This window comes from Cavia porcellus, unplaced genomic scaffold (genome assembly GCF_034190915.1).
Source record: "Cavia porcellus strain 051 isolate PalLab524CR breed Dunkin Hartley unplaced genomic scaffold, mCavPor4.1 scaffold_1, whole genome shotgun sequence".
Lineage (NCBI taxonomy): Eukaryota > Metazoa > Chordata > Mammalia > Rodentia > Caviidae > Cavia > Cavia porcellus.
Genome location: NW_026947484.1, coordinates 215,410,414 through 215,426,128, shown reverse-complemented (window position 1 = coordinate 215,426,128; position 15,715 = coordinate 215,410,414). Strand labels below are relative to the sequence as shown.

Sequence of the window (15,715 nt, the reverse complement as noted above, 5' to 3'; positions counted from 1 at the left end):
CTGGATCACAGTGCCTTGTGGTCTGAGTGCCTTCCCTGCTTCCTGGTAGCACCATTTCCTGGAATGCCACAGCTCAACTCTGCATCAGTGCCCGAGGCCTAGCAACTGCTTTTTCTTTAGTGCCTCCCAGCATAAAGCCTTAAAGTCATCCTGCACTTTTCTTCTTGTGCAGGTCCCCCAAGCCGCACACCCCAAGTCTGTTGAGGCTCCCCAACTCCCTCTTCTCTGCCCTTTACCACTGATGGTCACTCCTGAGGACAACCTGCCCCAAGACTGTCCTCGCTCACCTAGCCCTGGCCTATATCACACGCTGCTCCCAGAGACAGCCCTCCCACCTTGCGCCTCATAAAGCCACTCTTGTGTTTAGGGCCCTCTGCAGCTCCCCTCACCTACAGACTGAGCTGCTGGAACTCAGTCTTCCCTGCCTTCCTGGGTTTATCTCTGCTCTTTCTTAGCCTCACACAGCTTCTGATCACAAGTGTCCACGCACTGCTGTCCCAGAAGCTCCAGGGTTCCCTGCGCCTCCAGCCTTTTCCTCATTCTAGCCTCTTTTTGTGCCTACTTATTGCATCCTCTGGACAGCTCCACGCTCTCATCCTTGAGACCCCAGAGTAAGAATGTACCCAACATGTTCCCCGGCTCCCTGGAAGGCTGTCAGAGGATAGTTTGAGTGCACAGTTCTTTCTTGTCTGCATCCGGCCCACATTCACTACACAGGAGACACAGAGGGCTGCAGGCTTTTGTCTTTGGTGGAAAAGTAAGAATTTTTATTTTAATGTTTTTATTGTAAATTTGACTTCTCAAATGAGACATTAAATAGTAATATAACAATGATATTATTTTACTGTAGCATTTATTAAACTTTGGATTTAGGGGACAAAATAAATGACGGGTATTCTTATGGCATGTAAAATCCACTAGGCTAAGTGACCTGAATGTCAAGAGAAAGCCATCAGCAGTATATTCTACAAAATCCTTGCAGACTGAAGGGGTGGGATGTTACTGGCAGCTGCTTTGCATCCTGGCTATGTTGAAACAGGACCATACTGCTTGGGAGCATCGGCTGGCTCAGCCAACCAAAGCCAAAAGCCAGGGAGTGATTTTTAAACGTCAGCTGCCTTTCAGTCTACAACAGAAAGGTTTGTATTCTATGCTTATGAAAATCAAGCTGTACCGGGGAGTCTGGGCGTCACTAAGGTGGAGCAGAGAGCAGTGGGAGGTGCTGAGTAAACACCACCTTGCTGTGATGAACGGACACCTTCAAAGGTACAGAATCCAGGGGCAATGTGATTTTCTGGATACATTCACTCAAAACGAGTTTTTTTTTTTTTTAAGGGAGAGGCAAGACATTGTAGGACAATTTATAAAGAAATCACCCCAAGGGCTTCATTACTTACTGATAAACCAATCAGACAGTCTATCAATATTTATTGTTTTAGTCTTTTCCAGTAAAAATATATTAAAAACAATGAACAATTTCATGCACATAGAAAAGATGCAAGTTAGCAACTCTACTTGTGTTTAACATTTCTGTGCACATATATTGTTACTTTTTCTGAACCATAAAAGTAAGTTTCAGGTGTTGTCTTTTGTTCCTTAGTAGTTCAGTGTATACTTCCTAATAATAAAAATTATACTTTTATAAAACCACAGTACAGAGGCTGGGGATTTAGCTCAGCGGCATAAGCACCTGCTTTGCAAGCAGGCAGTCATGAGTTCGATCCCCGGTACCGATAAAAAGGAAAAAGACAAAAAACAAAACAACAACAAAAAAACCCCACAGTACAGTTATCAAAATCAGGAAATGTCACACCAATTTCAGTCTACGGACACCAGTCCAACATGGCTGGCTGTGCTAATAGTCTCCTGCAAGGCTTTCCTCCAACAGTGCTGGGTCTAGTCCAACTGAACTACATTTAGTTGTTAGCAAATTTTTCTCTTTTCATATCTGAATTCCTTTTTTAAGACCAAAATGAAGAATACAAAAGTAGATAAGCAGGATCGTACATTTTAAAAATTCTTTTAGAGCTGCACATGTGGAGTTTTACATGCAGATGACACTCAACCTAGAATTACGGATTTTTGTTTCTCCCCATCCCACCAGCTTGCTTTTTTTTTTTTTTTTTTTTTTGAGACATGGTCTTGCTATGTAGTTTAGTTTGGCCTTAAATACACTATGCAACTTAGGCTGGCCTTGAACTCCTGGTGATACTCCTGCCTCAGTCACTTGAGTGTTGGGATTATAGGCATGTGTTACCATGCCCAGCTGATACCTTCAAAAACCAAACCAAACCAAACCAAACCAGGAGAAGGGTAAATATGGTAACACATTTTTACTGTAAATGAACTTAGAAAACCTCAGAAAGAAAAAAAAGTAGTAGGGCAATGGCTATATATAAAAGATTAAGGGAAAAAATTCACCTGTGAACTATGAAATTCTTTCCTTCCTTTGGTGGAGAGAATCTTGGAGAAATCTATTGAGTATTATATTTCACTAACAATTTACTGAGTACTTGCTGGGTGCTTCTTAGTATCCTTCTGAGGAAAACCAGCGATTAGAAAAAAGAATACGCCAGTAAGAACAGAATTTTGGATATGGAGGAGTCTGGTTAGAGGCTCAGGGGGACCCAACATGACATGTACATGGTCAGTTTGTGTATCTTCCTATGGAGAGACTAAACTTGCCCTGGAGCTGAACCACTTACAGATTGTGCAAAACTTGCTTTTTTTTTTTGTCTTTTCGTTTTTTATCGGTATCAGGGATTGAACTCACGACTGCCTGCTTGCAAGGCAGGCGCTTATGCCGCTGAGCTAAATCCCCAGCCCCAAAACTTGCTTCTTAAAAGCAGACCAACCGGGCTGGGGATTTAGCTCAGCGGCATAAGCACCTGCCTTGCAAGCAGGCGGTCGTGAGTTCGATCCCTGGTACCGATAAAAATGAAAAAGACAAAAAAAAAAAAAAAAAAAAAAAAAAAAAAGCAGAGCAACCATTATGGCTGGGGACTCAGGTACCAGGAAGGTCCCATACCCTAGAGTTCCTCCAGTGAGCACTGCCCAGTGCCCTGTCTCTACCCCTTCCCCTGGGCTCTGAATCAGTTACACACACTGGCTGGCGGCTTCTTCTCCCAGCTGGCTGGCTGCTGCGGGAGACTTCTTTGCTCAGCTTGTGAGCCTGCCTCAGACTAGTGTTTTTCTTTTCACTGGACCAGCCAACCTGGACACCGCTCTGGACCCCCATCCTTGGGCACAGGCCATGCACCAACACTGTCATTCTCCAGATGGCCACTGGACAGAGGGGTGACTGTGCTTTTACTCCCCTTATTTCTTGTCCCTTCCCTCCAGCAGCCCATTTTCTAGTCTCAGGCCAGTTCCCTTCTGTAGCATACAAGACAGCCCTACAACCCACGGCTGTGACAGCTCAGACTGCAGATCTGAGTCTAGAAGCACTGGCTCCGCTTTCTACACCTATCCTGCTTCTTGTGTTAATGTGCTTATTAATCACAGCCAAAGCACAAAGAAAAGAAATCAAACTTGTATATGGTCATGATTTGGTCATAGGCAAACCCTCACACAGGAACAAAATGACAGATTTGTTATTCTTGGGTTATGTAACCACACAGAGAATCAAGACAGCCTTATTTAAAACAGATGACAATATAATTAACAAAAGACTGAACACTATTAAATTTCTACTTTCACAAACAAATTTCCTCTAGGATGTCTGCTAGCAAATTATGGCTAGTAGATCAAATCTGGAAAGACTACTATTTTTGTAAATAAAGTTTTATTGGAACACATTATGCCCATTATTTACTTTTTTTCCTTTTTAGTGGTTCTGGAAACTGAACCCAGGAATGCTCTATTACTGAGCTACACCTAGTACCCTTTTTGGTTTTTATTTTGAGAGGGGGTCTTCCTAGGTGGCCCAGGCTGGGCTGGTACTTGGGATTCTTCTGTCTCTGTCTCCCAAGTAGCTGGGATACAGTTATGCACCACTCTGCTCAGCTATTTTACTTACTGTTTACGGCTGCTTTTCCACTGAAATGGCAGTGCTGGTACAGAGACTGACTGGCCAACAAAATCTACCTGTTACTTATAGGAAGGCCTGCAACTGTTGTCCTACAGCAACAATAACATCATGCTAAAGATGAGAACAAGGTACCTGTTGACTGGCAGGTGTTTTCTTGTGACAGGACTGTTGTCACGGTTTCTGTGGCTGCATCTCGTACAGCTTGCTCTTCACTCTGAAGGAGGATGAGGACACATCTCCACAAAGCAAGTGTGTCCTGCAACTCTAAGAAGACCAAAAGGAATTCAAATCAGCCAGTGCGCAGTGGACGAGTAGGTACAGATCCTGCTCTGAGTCCACAGCGCAGGAAAGCAACATGAGTGAGCTCCACTGTCCTCTTTTTCTGGACACTGAAAAGGTCTAGGCCCAGTTCTGTCTGGTGTCAGGACTCCCAAGCATGAAACTGGGCTTCATAGAAACTGGCTCGGTGTGAACTGGAGTGACAGTGTCAGCTTCTCAGTTCTGAAAGCCAAGTATCAATCAAGATCATGCTTCAAAGAAGGCGAAGGGCCCCGGAACAAGGCGCCAGCCTGCATCACATGGACACAGAGGCCCACTGTCTGCGGCAATTTCCCCTGGGTACCAGCTCTGTCAGTTGGCCTGTGCTAAGTGATGCTGCTGATGACAAGCAGGAAAGGCAGCCTCTGCCCCTGTGTGACAGGCAGGGGTGCACAGTCTAGAACAGTCTCTGTTCTAACAGACCCTTCTAGTAGTCACTAATGCAGATGGGGGTTGGGATGACAGGCGACTGCTGCAGCTGGGATGCATATCACAAAGAGAGGGAAAGGAGTCGGTGTCAGGCAGGACTCCTGTCACGCAGCAGGGTGGCTCAGGCTTGCAGAGGTCTCAGTGAAGGGCTGTGGCAGGGTACCACCCAGACCAGCACCTAGCATCCCTGCGAACTCTTTCAGCCACTCTCCTTCTCCTCCACTCTCAGCTGTTGGTTTTCAGTCCAGTCAAGAATGGCAAAGCCTCCACTGGGCATTCTGTTCTCTCCTTTCTGCTCTAGATCTGCCTTCAAATTTTATGCAGTCTTTGAGAATCCGTCCTTTTTAAGTGCTGTCTAGAGTAGCCTACTTTCCTCTCTCAACATTTTCCTTTTTAGTATGATCATTTATACCTCTCAGATCCTGTCCTCTTTTGTCCATTTCATCTTTTCTCCGTGCACTTTAATGTCATCTGTCACTCAGTGTGTTTTACATGTTTTCGTGCACCATCAGCCACAACTGATCTCTTCCATAATTTTCTCCTAGTTGTGGGAATTGCACTGAGCTACAGCCCTAGCTCTTTTATTTTTTGAGAGAGTCTAAGTTGCTAAAATGCTCAGGATGGTTTTGAACTTACTGTCCTCCTGCCTCTCCCTTCAAGTGCTGGGATTATAGGTGCAGACCACCACCACACCTGACCTCACCATTTCTACAAAGCTGCAGCCAGCACTAGCAATTAATTATGAACAGCTGGATTTTAATTTCCACATGGGAGCTTCAGGTTACTCCACATACATTTCTCCTGTTGTAAGCTTAAGTTAAAGTGGCCAAAGTCACCCAGAAAATGCTGCAAAATGGCCTTACTGGAGAATTTTTTTATTGTCTGAGACCAGGTCTTGCTATGCTTCCCAGGCTTGTCTTAGACACCTGCGCTCAGCTGGTCCTCCTGCTTCAGCCTCCCAAAGCTGGCACTGCAGGGATGTGCCACTGTACATGGCTTGACCAAAGTTTAATAAGCCTTTGCCCTTGTTCCTCTGGATCCAATATAAGATCACTGCACAGTGAAGCTCCCTCTCAGTCCCTGTTTGGGTGGGATGCCACAAAAAAGAAGTGAGTGAAAGTAGATGAACCAAAGAGTTTCCCAGAGAGATCTAGGGACATGCGACTTCAAAAACTGCAAGTCTTGTAACACTTATATTTGGATCTCATCATATAAAAATAATCTTTTATTATAGAACTCTTTCTTCATAACTCTACTGAACGTTCTTTGGAGGCAGGATCACGTCTTGTTTTGAGGGCTGTGCATGGTACTGATAAAGAAAATGTACTAGCAGATGGAAAGAGAACTAGCGTACCATGGGCCTGAGCTTGGTGGGAGAGGCATTCTTCCTCACTGCCACAGCTTCATAATGACCCTTTCTTTCTCACCTAGATTAATGCAACAGCCTTCCTGGAAGAGGGGACGGATGGGCTGAAGCTAAGACAAACAAAAAGTTAGTGAAGCAGTGGTTTGTTTATAGCGAACTGTTTCCTAGTGGTGACACAGTGGTCTGTGCTGGGAGTGGTAGATGACGAAGTGGGAGGAGCGGCCAGGAGGAACCAGAAACGACCATAAGCCTCGGAGTGAAAAGGAGTTTGGAAGCCAACCTGAAGGCAGAAAGAACTTCCTCCAAGGTTTTTGGCATCAGTTGAAATGCTATTTACATTTCAGAACGACCACAGAGGCTGTGTGGGTAAGGCTGAAAGAGGCTAACAGACTGCTAGTGAAAAATACGGCTCTGAATGAAGACAGGACTCTACTGGAAAGATGTAAAGGTGTGCTGCATCGCTACTAGCTGTAACCTTCCTTGCTCATTTAGTCGAGAGCAGTGACGGTGAACCTCTTGGAGCTTTCTGTCTTAACAAACACCCTGCCGCAGCACACAGTTTGCCTCCACTGGTCGAAAGTATCTATTCACGCTGTTCGCGAGTTGGTACAAGGGGCCCTGCCCTCAGCACACTTACCAAGAACCGGACAGGGGTTGGTGAGAAACAGTGGTGCGGTGCTGGTGAGGACCTCAGCGGCAGCCAGCCTCGACTCTGTGGGAAGACGGTCTCCGCAGGACAAGATGACCAGCTGCACCCACCGCTTCAGCTGGGGGGCTAGTGACTCCCTGTCCTGAGAGGACAGAGGGACCTATCAGTAGAACTTAAATGCAACCAGGGCCTGACAGAGGGAGGAGGTACACCACACTATGCCTGCAAATCAGCTCCACCTTGATGGGAAGGCTTTTAGCTGCTTTTCTATACCAACTAGGTAAAATAAACAAGGCCCATGAGGAAAACCTGACTTTTTTTTGGAAATACAGAGTCACTAAACTAAAGAGCAAGCTCCTTGAGTCTTTTCTGTGCATATCAGGTTATCACAACCCTGCAATCTGGGAACGATTAAAAAAAATGGTGAATATTTTTAAAAAATTTATTGTGGTAAAAGACATATTGCTATGAATCGCCTCCAAAACACTCCCCGTTGCTTTGATAACCAATTTTTTTTTCGGTCTTTTTCTTTTTTATCGGTACCAGGGATCGAACTCACGACCACACACTTGCAAGGCAGGCGCATATGCCGCTGAGCTGAATCCCCAGCCCCTTCCCCTTTGCTTTGAACACACTTGTTCTTGTCATGGTCTCAAGCAGTCCTGGAAGTTGGCTTACATGAGTGTCTTTAGTTGTGCTTTCATGGCTGCCTTGATGTCCTGGATCCATTAAACACTTTACCTTTCATCGTCATTTTGACTTTAGGGAAGAGTCAGGAGCCACACGGCGCCAGGCCTGGTGGATGAGGACTCACTGTAGCATTTTTGCAAGCCTGCCTTTCTGCTGGGTGGCACTGGGCAGCAGCGTTCACAGTACTTTTGATTACACCTTATAAAGACATTCCCAAAAGCAGACTTGAAGAACTGCTTCAGAAAGTGGCAAGAATGATGGGTAAAGTGTGTGCAAAGTAAGAGGGCAGGTATTCTGAGACGGATTGATGGTCCATAATAAATTTTTAAGACGTAAACATTCACTGTATGTTACTACCACACCTTGTATTCGCAGCTTTGCTAAAGACTGAACTTTCGGGGAAGACTGGCAGCAGATAGCTTGCCCACAGTAACCAGATATTCCTGGTATCTTAGTAATAGAACCCCAGATTTCTGGTAGGGTTGGTGGGCACCCGGTTAAGACTGTATTTTTCAGGCTCCCTCCCATTAAGCAGCAGCATGTGAGTACATTCGCCTGGGCTGTCACTGACACGTGCTTAGGAATTGCACAAGATCTCTGCCTCCTGGGTTCCTTCTCGTGCTTGCTAAACAGGGCAAATTGATGGTGGCAGCTGGAGCTAACCCTGAGATCACGAGGAGGCGGTCACATGTCAAAGACTGCAGAGCCGCAGAGGAGGCGGCCTGGGGCAACACTGCCGAGCCACTGTATCCGTGCTGGATAGCTTCCATCTATCTGGTTCAAGCCACAGAATGCATGACCTTGTTTCCTCATCTGAAAGCAGCACCCTAACAAGGTTGAAACACCCCTGTTCTGTTTTTAACAGTAACAGTTTCATCGAAATGTCATTCATATACCACACAATTCACCCACTTAAAGTGGAAAAGTAATGGATTTTGGTTTATGCAACTGTCACCAAAAATTTATTATTATTATTATTTTATATCTTGATTTTTATTTTTTAGCTTGCTTTTAGATGATTCTTATTCACATGGTTTTGGAAATAATTTACTTGTTTTTCCTTACAGTGCTATGAATCAAACCTTGCACATGCTACACAAGCTCTCTACCTCTATGCTATATCCTTAAATCTACCTTGATTTTTAAAAACATTTTAAAAAAATTTTAACTGACACATGAAAACTGTTCACATTTACGGAGCACATGTATTATTTTAATGTAAGTACATATTAGGTAGTGTTCAAGTTAGAGTAAATGTTACCTACATCTCCTCCAACAAATAATTTTACAGTATTTCGTCACCATAAAGAGAAAGTCTATATCCTAGCACTTGGGAGGCTAAGGCAAGAGGATCACTGTGAGTTCGAGACCAGCCTGGGCTACAAAGTGAGCTCAAGGCCAGCCTGCACTGCATAGTGAGACCCTGTACATTATGGATTGCCTAGTCTGGACATTTAATTTTAGTGGAATCACATGTTAAATGCTCTTTGGTAACTGGCTGCTTTAACTTGGATGAAGGTTTTCAAGGTTCCTCCATGCTATAGGATGAGTCAGTACCACATAGCATTTTATGGCTAAGTACTTTTCTACTTTAAACTGATTGACATTTGGATTACTTCCATCTTCTACACAACTTTTTAAAATTTCTTCTAGAAAAGGGATTTTTTTTTGTTTCGGATGTACTTTACATCCTGTTTGTTCTCTCACAAAGTCATGTTGGAATTTAATTGCTGCTCTGACAATATTACATGGGACACGAAGAGGTGATTAGGTCAAGAGGTGATTAGGTCACGAGGGCGGGTGCTCACGACCTGAATGGGTAAGTGCCATTATCTCCAGAGCGGGTTAGTCATGGCAGGAGTGGCTCCATAACCAGAGCCAGCTCTCTTTCCTTCCGGATCTCTGTCTCATTTTGTCTTTCTTTTTCATGTGCTCTCTTGCTGTGTGAGGCCCCAAAGCAGCAAGAAGGTCCCTACCAGTACTGGTGTGTGCTTTCGGTCTTTGCAAGCCGTGGGGACTGTGAAAACCCCTTTCTTTTTTAATCAAATACCCAGTCTTAGGTATTCTATTACGGCAGCAGAAGCTAACAGACCGAGACATTTCCTCCACCTTGTGAACCTCTTCAGGATGTGCCTTCTGAGTCCTCTGGTCACCTGTGGCAACCCAACTGATAAGCACTGTAGACCTCAGGAAAGATGCTACTCCCAAGGAGACCCAAGTTTCCCTGGGAACTTCCTGCATGCGTTTTCTACAGTTTGGTCATATTCCTCTCCCCAAAAATCTTCAATTTTTATGAGACAATACTTCAATCAAGTACAAAGCAGTGTTGGTTTTTGTGTGTGTGCGCGCTGGGGATTGAAGCCAGGGCTTTTGCACTGAGTCATTTCCTAGTCTTTTTTACAGTTTTATTTTTTAAAGTTTTGTTTTTTTTGAGAGAGAGAGTCCTTTGTGTAGTTCAGGTTGGCCCTGAACTCATGGTGATCCTCCTGCCTCAGCCTCCTGAGTGCTAGAGTTATAGGCATGTGCTACCATGCCTGGCCAAAATTTTTTTATTTTTGAGACACAGTCTCACTAAGGTCTCACTGAGGCAGAAGGATTACACATTCAAGCCCAGCCTGAATAATCTGGTGATTTAGCAAGACCCTGTCTCAAAAAATAAAAAAGGGATGGCTTGGTGTGAAGGTGTAAAGATATGTTTGAGACACTGCCTCCTCCTCAGCCCCCAGAGCCCCCGTACAGAATTCAGTGTAATGACTGAGAGTCTCTTTTTCTCCTTAGACTGTATCTCTAGTCTCTGTTCATCGTTGGTAATTACCTCACAGGTAGGTTAAAATAATAAGAACTCTGAATCTTCCATGTTATGCTGACACTTTCACAATATGGGATGAATTGAGATCTTTCAAGGTGGCCAGGCAGAGGGTGCATGTCTGCAATCCTAGCTACCATAGAGAATAAATGAACAAACAAACAAAACAAAACAAAACCAAACAGAAATAAAAACCTTGAACATGTCATCTTACTGCAGTCTTGGCCAGCGTCTACTCACTGGTCTGTAATGGCAGCACATCTTCCTTACATGCACCTCAGAATGCCTGTATCTGCCTTACAGCGTCTTCTCAGGTCACTTTGCTTCCTTTAGCTCTATTTTACCCTGAAGGGCAAGGGGAACAGGTGGGAACACCTGCGACTCCATCAAGAGCCAGCTGGGTCACGCACTGGGGGAATAAAGTCTGTGCCATTTATTTTCACATTCAGTTTGCTAGGTTACAATTCCTAATATTCCTAGAACTGACTTGCTTATTCCTCTTTAAATAGACTCTAGCTTCAAAAACAGGGATAGACCCATGGCTAGGTGTGTCAGGGAGAGGGCATGTTACTCTCACGGACTCTAACCAAAAATGCCCAAAACGAGAGAAGAGAGAGAAGGTGGTTCAAAAAGTCTTCCCAAGTCATTCCTACAGGTGAAAATCAACATGGATGATATATATGTATTTTGTTTGTTTTTGGTTTTTATTTTGTTTTCTGCTTTGTCTTTTGAGAGTGGGTCTCACTATCTAGCTCAGGATGGCCTTTGAGCTTGTGGCAATCCTCCTGACTCAGCCTCTCAAGTGCTTGGATCATAGGCATAGGTCACTATGCCTGAATGATATTCTTATACAGGTGACACACACAGATCACAGTGATTTTGCTTGCTTTGGACAGTTGACTTTTTTTTGTTTTTGTGGCACTGAGGCTCAAACCCAAGAGTTCCCTACCACTGAGCTATATTCTCAGTCCTCTGTTCTTTTTCAAATTTAATGTCCAAGCTGGCCTTGAACTTACAATCCTCCTGCCTCAGTCTCCCAAATAGCTCAAATTACAGGTGTGTACTACCTCAGCCAGCTAATAATTGACTTTTATTGACATCTTCTGGGTAAACAGAGCACCAATGCCCAGGCCCCAGGACAGGCACAGAATCAGCCTTACCTCTTCATGTGTTTTGATGGAGTAGGCAATCAATTTGGAGGTGAGTCTCAGAGCCACACCCTGGATTTCAGATCTGGGGAAAAAAGAGATTAAAAAACAACAACAACAACAACTCTGTCTTAGCTTGTGTCTAGATCTCCCTGAAAAGCCCCACACAGTCATAGGTGAGGCTTTTCAGAGGTGCCTGGATCTCGAGTGCATGATGCTGGGATCCAGGTTGTGTGATTACTAAATGAGCCCACTGACTGGTTTGGCGCAGGTCTGGGTGTGGAGAAGGGGAAGGCCCACCCTGGGTGTGAGGGCTGCCTACTCTTTCTCTTCTGCAATGCCCCTCTAAAAAGTCACCTCATCATAGAGCCAGCCAATTATGGGTTGAAACCTCTACAAACTGTGAACTGAAATAAACCTTTCCTCTTTTAACTTTGAGTGTTGGGTATTTTGGCTCAGTAACAAGATAAATAAGACACTACACAAAATGACATATACTTTATACACAGATGCTTTGGAAATCTCTATGTCACGGCTACTCAAATGCCTCTAGAAACAATTAGCTTTGGTTACTAATATGAAGGCCTGACACCGTTCTATTGCTTGAGTTTATGACAGCTAGTCCCTATGCTGAGGCTCAAAAAGAAATACAGGACCTGAGCTCCTAGGTCAGGATAGTGAGCAGGTTCACTGCACAACGACTGATGGGACCTACATCCCACCTAGGCTACACAAAGGAGATGGGGGCAAACCTGTCATTGGAAGCAATATCCATCATCCAGGTCAGAAACTCCTTGGAGGTTAGATGAATACAACGCTCCGTGAGGGGAAGCCATTCACTGGGATCCATGCAATGGAGAATCCTTAGTATCTGCATGAGATAAGTCCAGGGAGGGGGAGAGAGAGAGACAGAAACACAGAGAAAACATATTTATGAACACTGGGGGAGAAATCTCTAGGTGGTAAATAACAACCACTTACACTGGCAAGAGGTTCTATCTCTCTTTTATTTTTTTTTTGTCTTTTTCTTTTTTATTGGTACCAGGGATCGAACTCATGACCACACACTTGCAAGGCAGGTGCATATGCCGCTGAGCTGAATCCCCAGCCCCTGAAGCTCTATCTTTTGAAAAGCTCCCACTGACTTGTTATTGCCCCATAATATCTCTAACAGAGTGAGGCAGGGCACAGCAATGACCAACTCGTGGGTACCTAATGACCTTTGACTGGAGCTAGATGCTCAGAGTCCTAGGCCAGTTCTACTTCCTTATGATTACGCTTCCAGGTGATCACCTGCCCCAAAACAGGCACATCAACAAAGATGAGCTCTGATACATTCCGCGATTGAGGTTAAGGGATCTGTCTCTTAAGCTTCCCAAGAATGGCTAGTCCTGAATTCGGTTCATCTCCTCTATCAATGCCATCATCATCAACAGCTCTTCTTAGTGCCCTTGTCCTTCTATGCATGAAGCCAGGCTAACAGCCGCACAAAGAGCGTCTTTATCCTTCAGATGCCCAGTTTGTTGCTCCTCTAGAGAGCTCAAGCCTGATCCTGCCTTCCTGATATTGGCAGTGGAAGGACCATCGGTCTAGCAGAGTTTACCTTGCAGAGACACTCAGGGTGGCTTTCCTTGGTGGCCAGCAGCAGGAAGTCCTCTCCCATACTGCAGAGTGATCCAGAGCCTCCTGCTGCGAACCTTTCCAACAGGGCTTCCAGGGTGAGCAAGCGCACTTCAGGAAAGGAGGAGCCTAGCAGCTGCGAGAAGGTGATGGGCACATCCCTCGTCTGTTCTCTGGCGCTGGCCAGCGCTGCCCAGTCTGCAGCAATGGCTAGTTTGGTGAGGCTCTGCAGGTACTGGGGCAGGCCTGGCACCTTAAAGGTACAGGGGATTCCTGTTATCAGCTCTGATCCCGAGACGATTGCTCGGACTTCTTCCCAGAAGCCAAGCCTCTCCAGGACTAGAAAGCAAAAACAGCAAAAGGGAAGAAGCAAGCATTTTATTTCACTCAGCGGACCCATCAGCTGTCTTTTTCCAAGTAGGTCGCAAACAAACAACACAGTAGCACACTAAGGTTTTCTAGGCCCCGAAACAATTTCTGTGTCAGTAATTTATTCTCAACCAGAGGGATAAAGGTATTACCATCAGAAAATGTGTTCCCGGTGTACTCACTGGGCATTCGTACGTATACATTCATGACCTCTGAATCACCAAGCCTCAGAGGGGACCAGAAGAGAAGCTCAAGCTTCCTTTGGGGCTCAGACTCCTTCTACAGCACACTAGCCCGGAGCTCACAAGACAGCTTACTCTACTGTCAGGAGGTCTCATTTTCAAATTCTCTTTGGAGCTTCCACTCACTGACCTCGTTTTCCTTTCTGAGGCAGCCAGTGACACCTCCACAGGCCTCTGAAGACACTGTCACCCTCCCTGGCTTTCCTAGGTGAACCATCCCTACTTCTTCCCCCAGGTGATGGGGTTCCACTTCTCTCATCGTGTTCTTTTGGACACGCCTCATCTCTGCTTCCTATTTGCCTTGAGAATACAGTACTTGGAGGCAGCACTTGAAGCTCCAGGGTTTACCCCATCACCACGTGCAGATTCCAGCTCTAACCTTACTCCCGGAGTTTTCCACAAAATATTTTACTACTACTATTTTTGCATGGCTCTAGTACATCAAATCTTTGGAAACAAAGACACCATCCTATTGATAGTATTTTGTTTTTAATAGTGGTATCTTCATTTATAGTTCTCCATCAATATGCTATGCTTTGCAATTTACCACACACAAAAAATTACTAAATATCACGCATCTTTATGTCTACATTAAGATGAGAGATAAGTTCTGTTTAGAAATAACTCCAAAAAGAGGGTATTTTTTTCTCCTAGTCTTGCTATATAGTGGCGGATTTAAACTCTCTCAGTAGCCCAGGCTGGTCTACAGCTCCTGGCAATCCTCCTGCCTCAGTCTCCTGAATGCTGAAATTACAGATGAGTACAACCATACCCAGCTTTCTAGGAACAGTCTTTATATTTTATTTTCACATTGAAAAACCAGGGAGATTTGCTTCAGCCTCAAAGAGCACATTTATGTAAAAATACATGAAAGCAGGCGGAGAGCTGTCCTTTTTTACTACGCAAGAGTTGGGTTAAGGTATGGCCCATAGAATGGATCGTGACTCCTGCATGGCCTGGCTGGAAGGACTATTAACTTTTCATGCTCCGAACATGAGGTGACGGGTCACCCTGTTGACTCATGTGCATGAAGTCAGCGGGAACCACAGCCCTGCTTTTTTACACATTCTACTGAGGGGATGAATCACCTGTCTCCCACCCTGTACTCAGGCCTTAGGTTGAGACCTGTTTTCCTGCCTGGTTTTAAACTCACGTATATCCTTGTTAAACTTTATCTTTTCGTTAAGTTTTGTGGTTTGCCTTTTTAGTTGCTGAGATCATTTTGTATTCTCAGCTCTGATCAAAAAACACAATGCCACTAGGTACGGTAGTGCATGCCTGGGATACCAGCACTCTGGGGCAGTATGGCAGGAGGACTGCAAGTGTGGATCCAGGCTGGGTAAAGTTAACAACTTAGTGAGCCCTTGTCTCAAAAAAAAAAAAAAAAAAAAAGGACTGGGGATGTACTCAGGTAGAAGGCCATGGGTTCAATCCCCATGTGGCATCACTGCCCTCTAGGAGTTTATGGTCTAATGTGAACAGCCAATTTCAATATAGTGATTCACTCTGGTGATAAACTGAAGCTCTGCGGGAAGACAGGTATGAATGTACTGGGACCATCGAAGTTAGAGCGGCCAGCTCTGCAAAGGCTCAGAGGCATGGACCACTAGGACAACAAAGGAGCTGCAGGCCACCTGGCAGCATCAGAGCCTACAACAGAGGTGGGCAGCAGCAGGCGGTGAGGCTGGAGAGGTGTGGCTGAAATCAGGGATCCTCCAGGCTGTGTGAAGGCACATGGACATTCTTCTGCAGGCCAGGGAATGCCCCTGAGCAGGGCAAAATCAGAGCAAGGAGATCGGATGAAAGCTTACAGTACTGTAGGGGTCAGGAATAATACAGTTCAGTGGCACAGTGCCTGCCTGCCAAATGCAAGGTCCTGAGTTGAATTCCTCGTACAAAAAAGATTACAGTCCTGTAGTAGTCTAGTCTAAGACAGCAATGGTGAGGGCCTGAAGAAGGCACCATGCTTTGAATCTCATGTTGAAATGTAACTTACACTGTAACTGTATTAAGAGGTGGGCTGGGTGCAGTGGAGCTGCCTGTAATCC

General features: G+C 45.0%; 1 protein-coding gene across 2 annotated transcripts in view; it reads right to left on the bottom strand.

Moving 5' to 3' along the window:
- Thada (THADA armadillo repeat containing) overlaps positions 1-15,715 on the bottom strand; it is a 315,049-nt gene that overhangs the window by 38,224 nt on the left and 261,110 nt on the right. For both annotated transcript variants that reach the window (XM_063229252.1, XM_063229250.1), the window contains 5 exons: positions 13,040-13,395; positions 12,189-12,307; positions 11,449-11,521; positions 6,781-6,934; positions 4,163-4,294 (listed from right to left, as the gene is read on the bottom strand). In XM_063229252.1, coding sequence (XP_063085322.1) covers positions 4,163-4,294; positions 6,781-6,934; positions 11,449-11,521; positions 12,189-12,307; positions 13,040-13,395 — 834 coding nt within the window. The remainder of the gene's footprint in view (positions 1-4,162; positions 4,295-6,780; positions 6,935-11,448; positions 11,522-12,188; positions 12,308-13,039; positions 13,396-15,715) is intronic.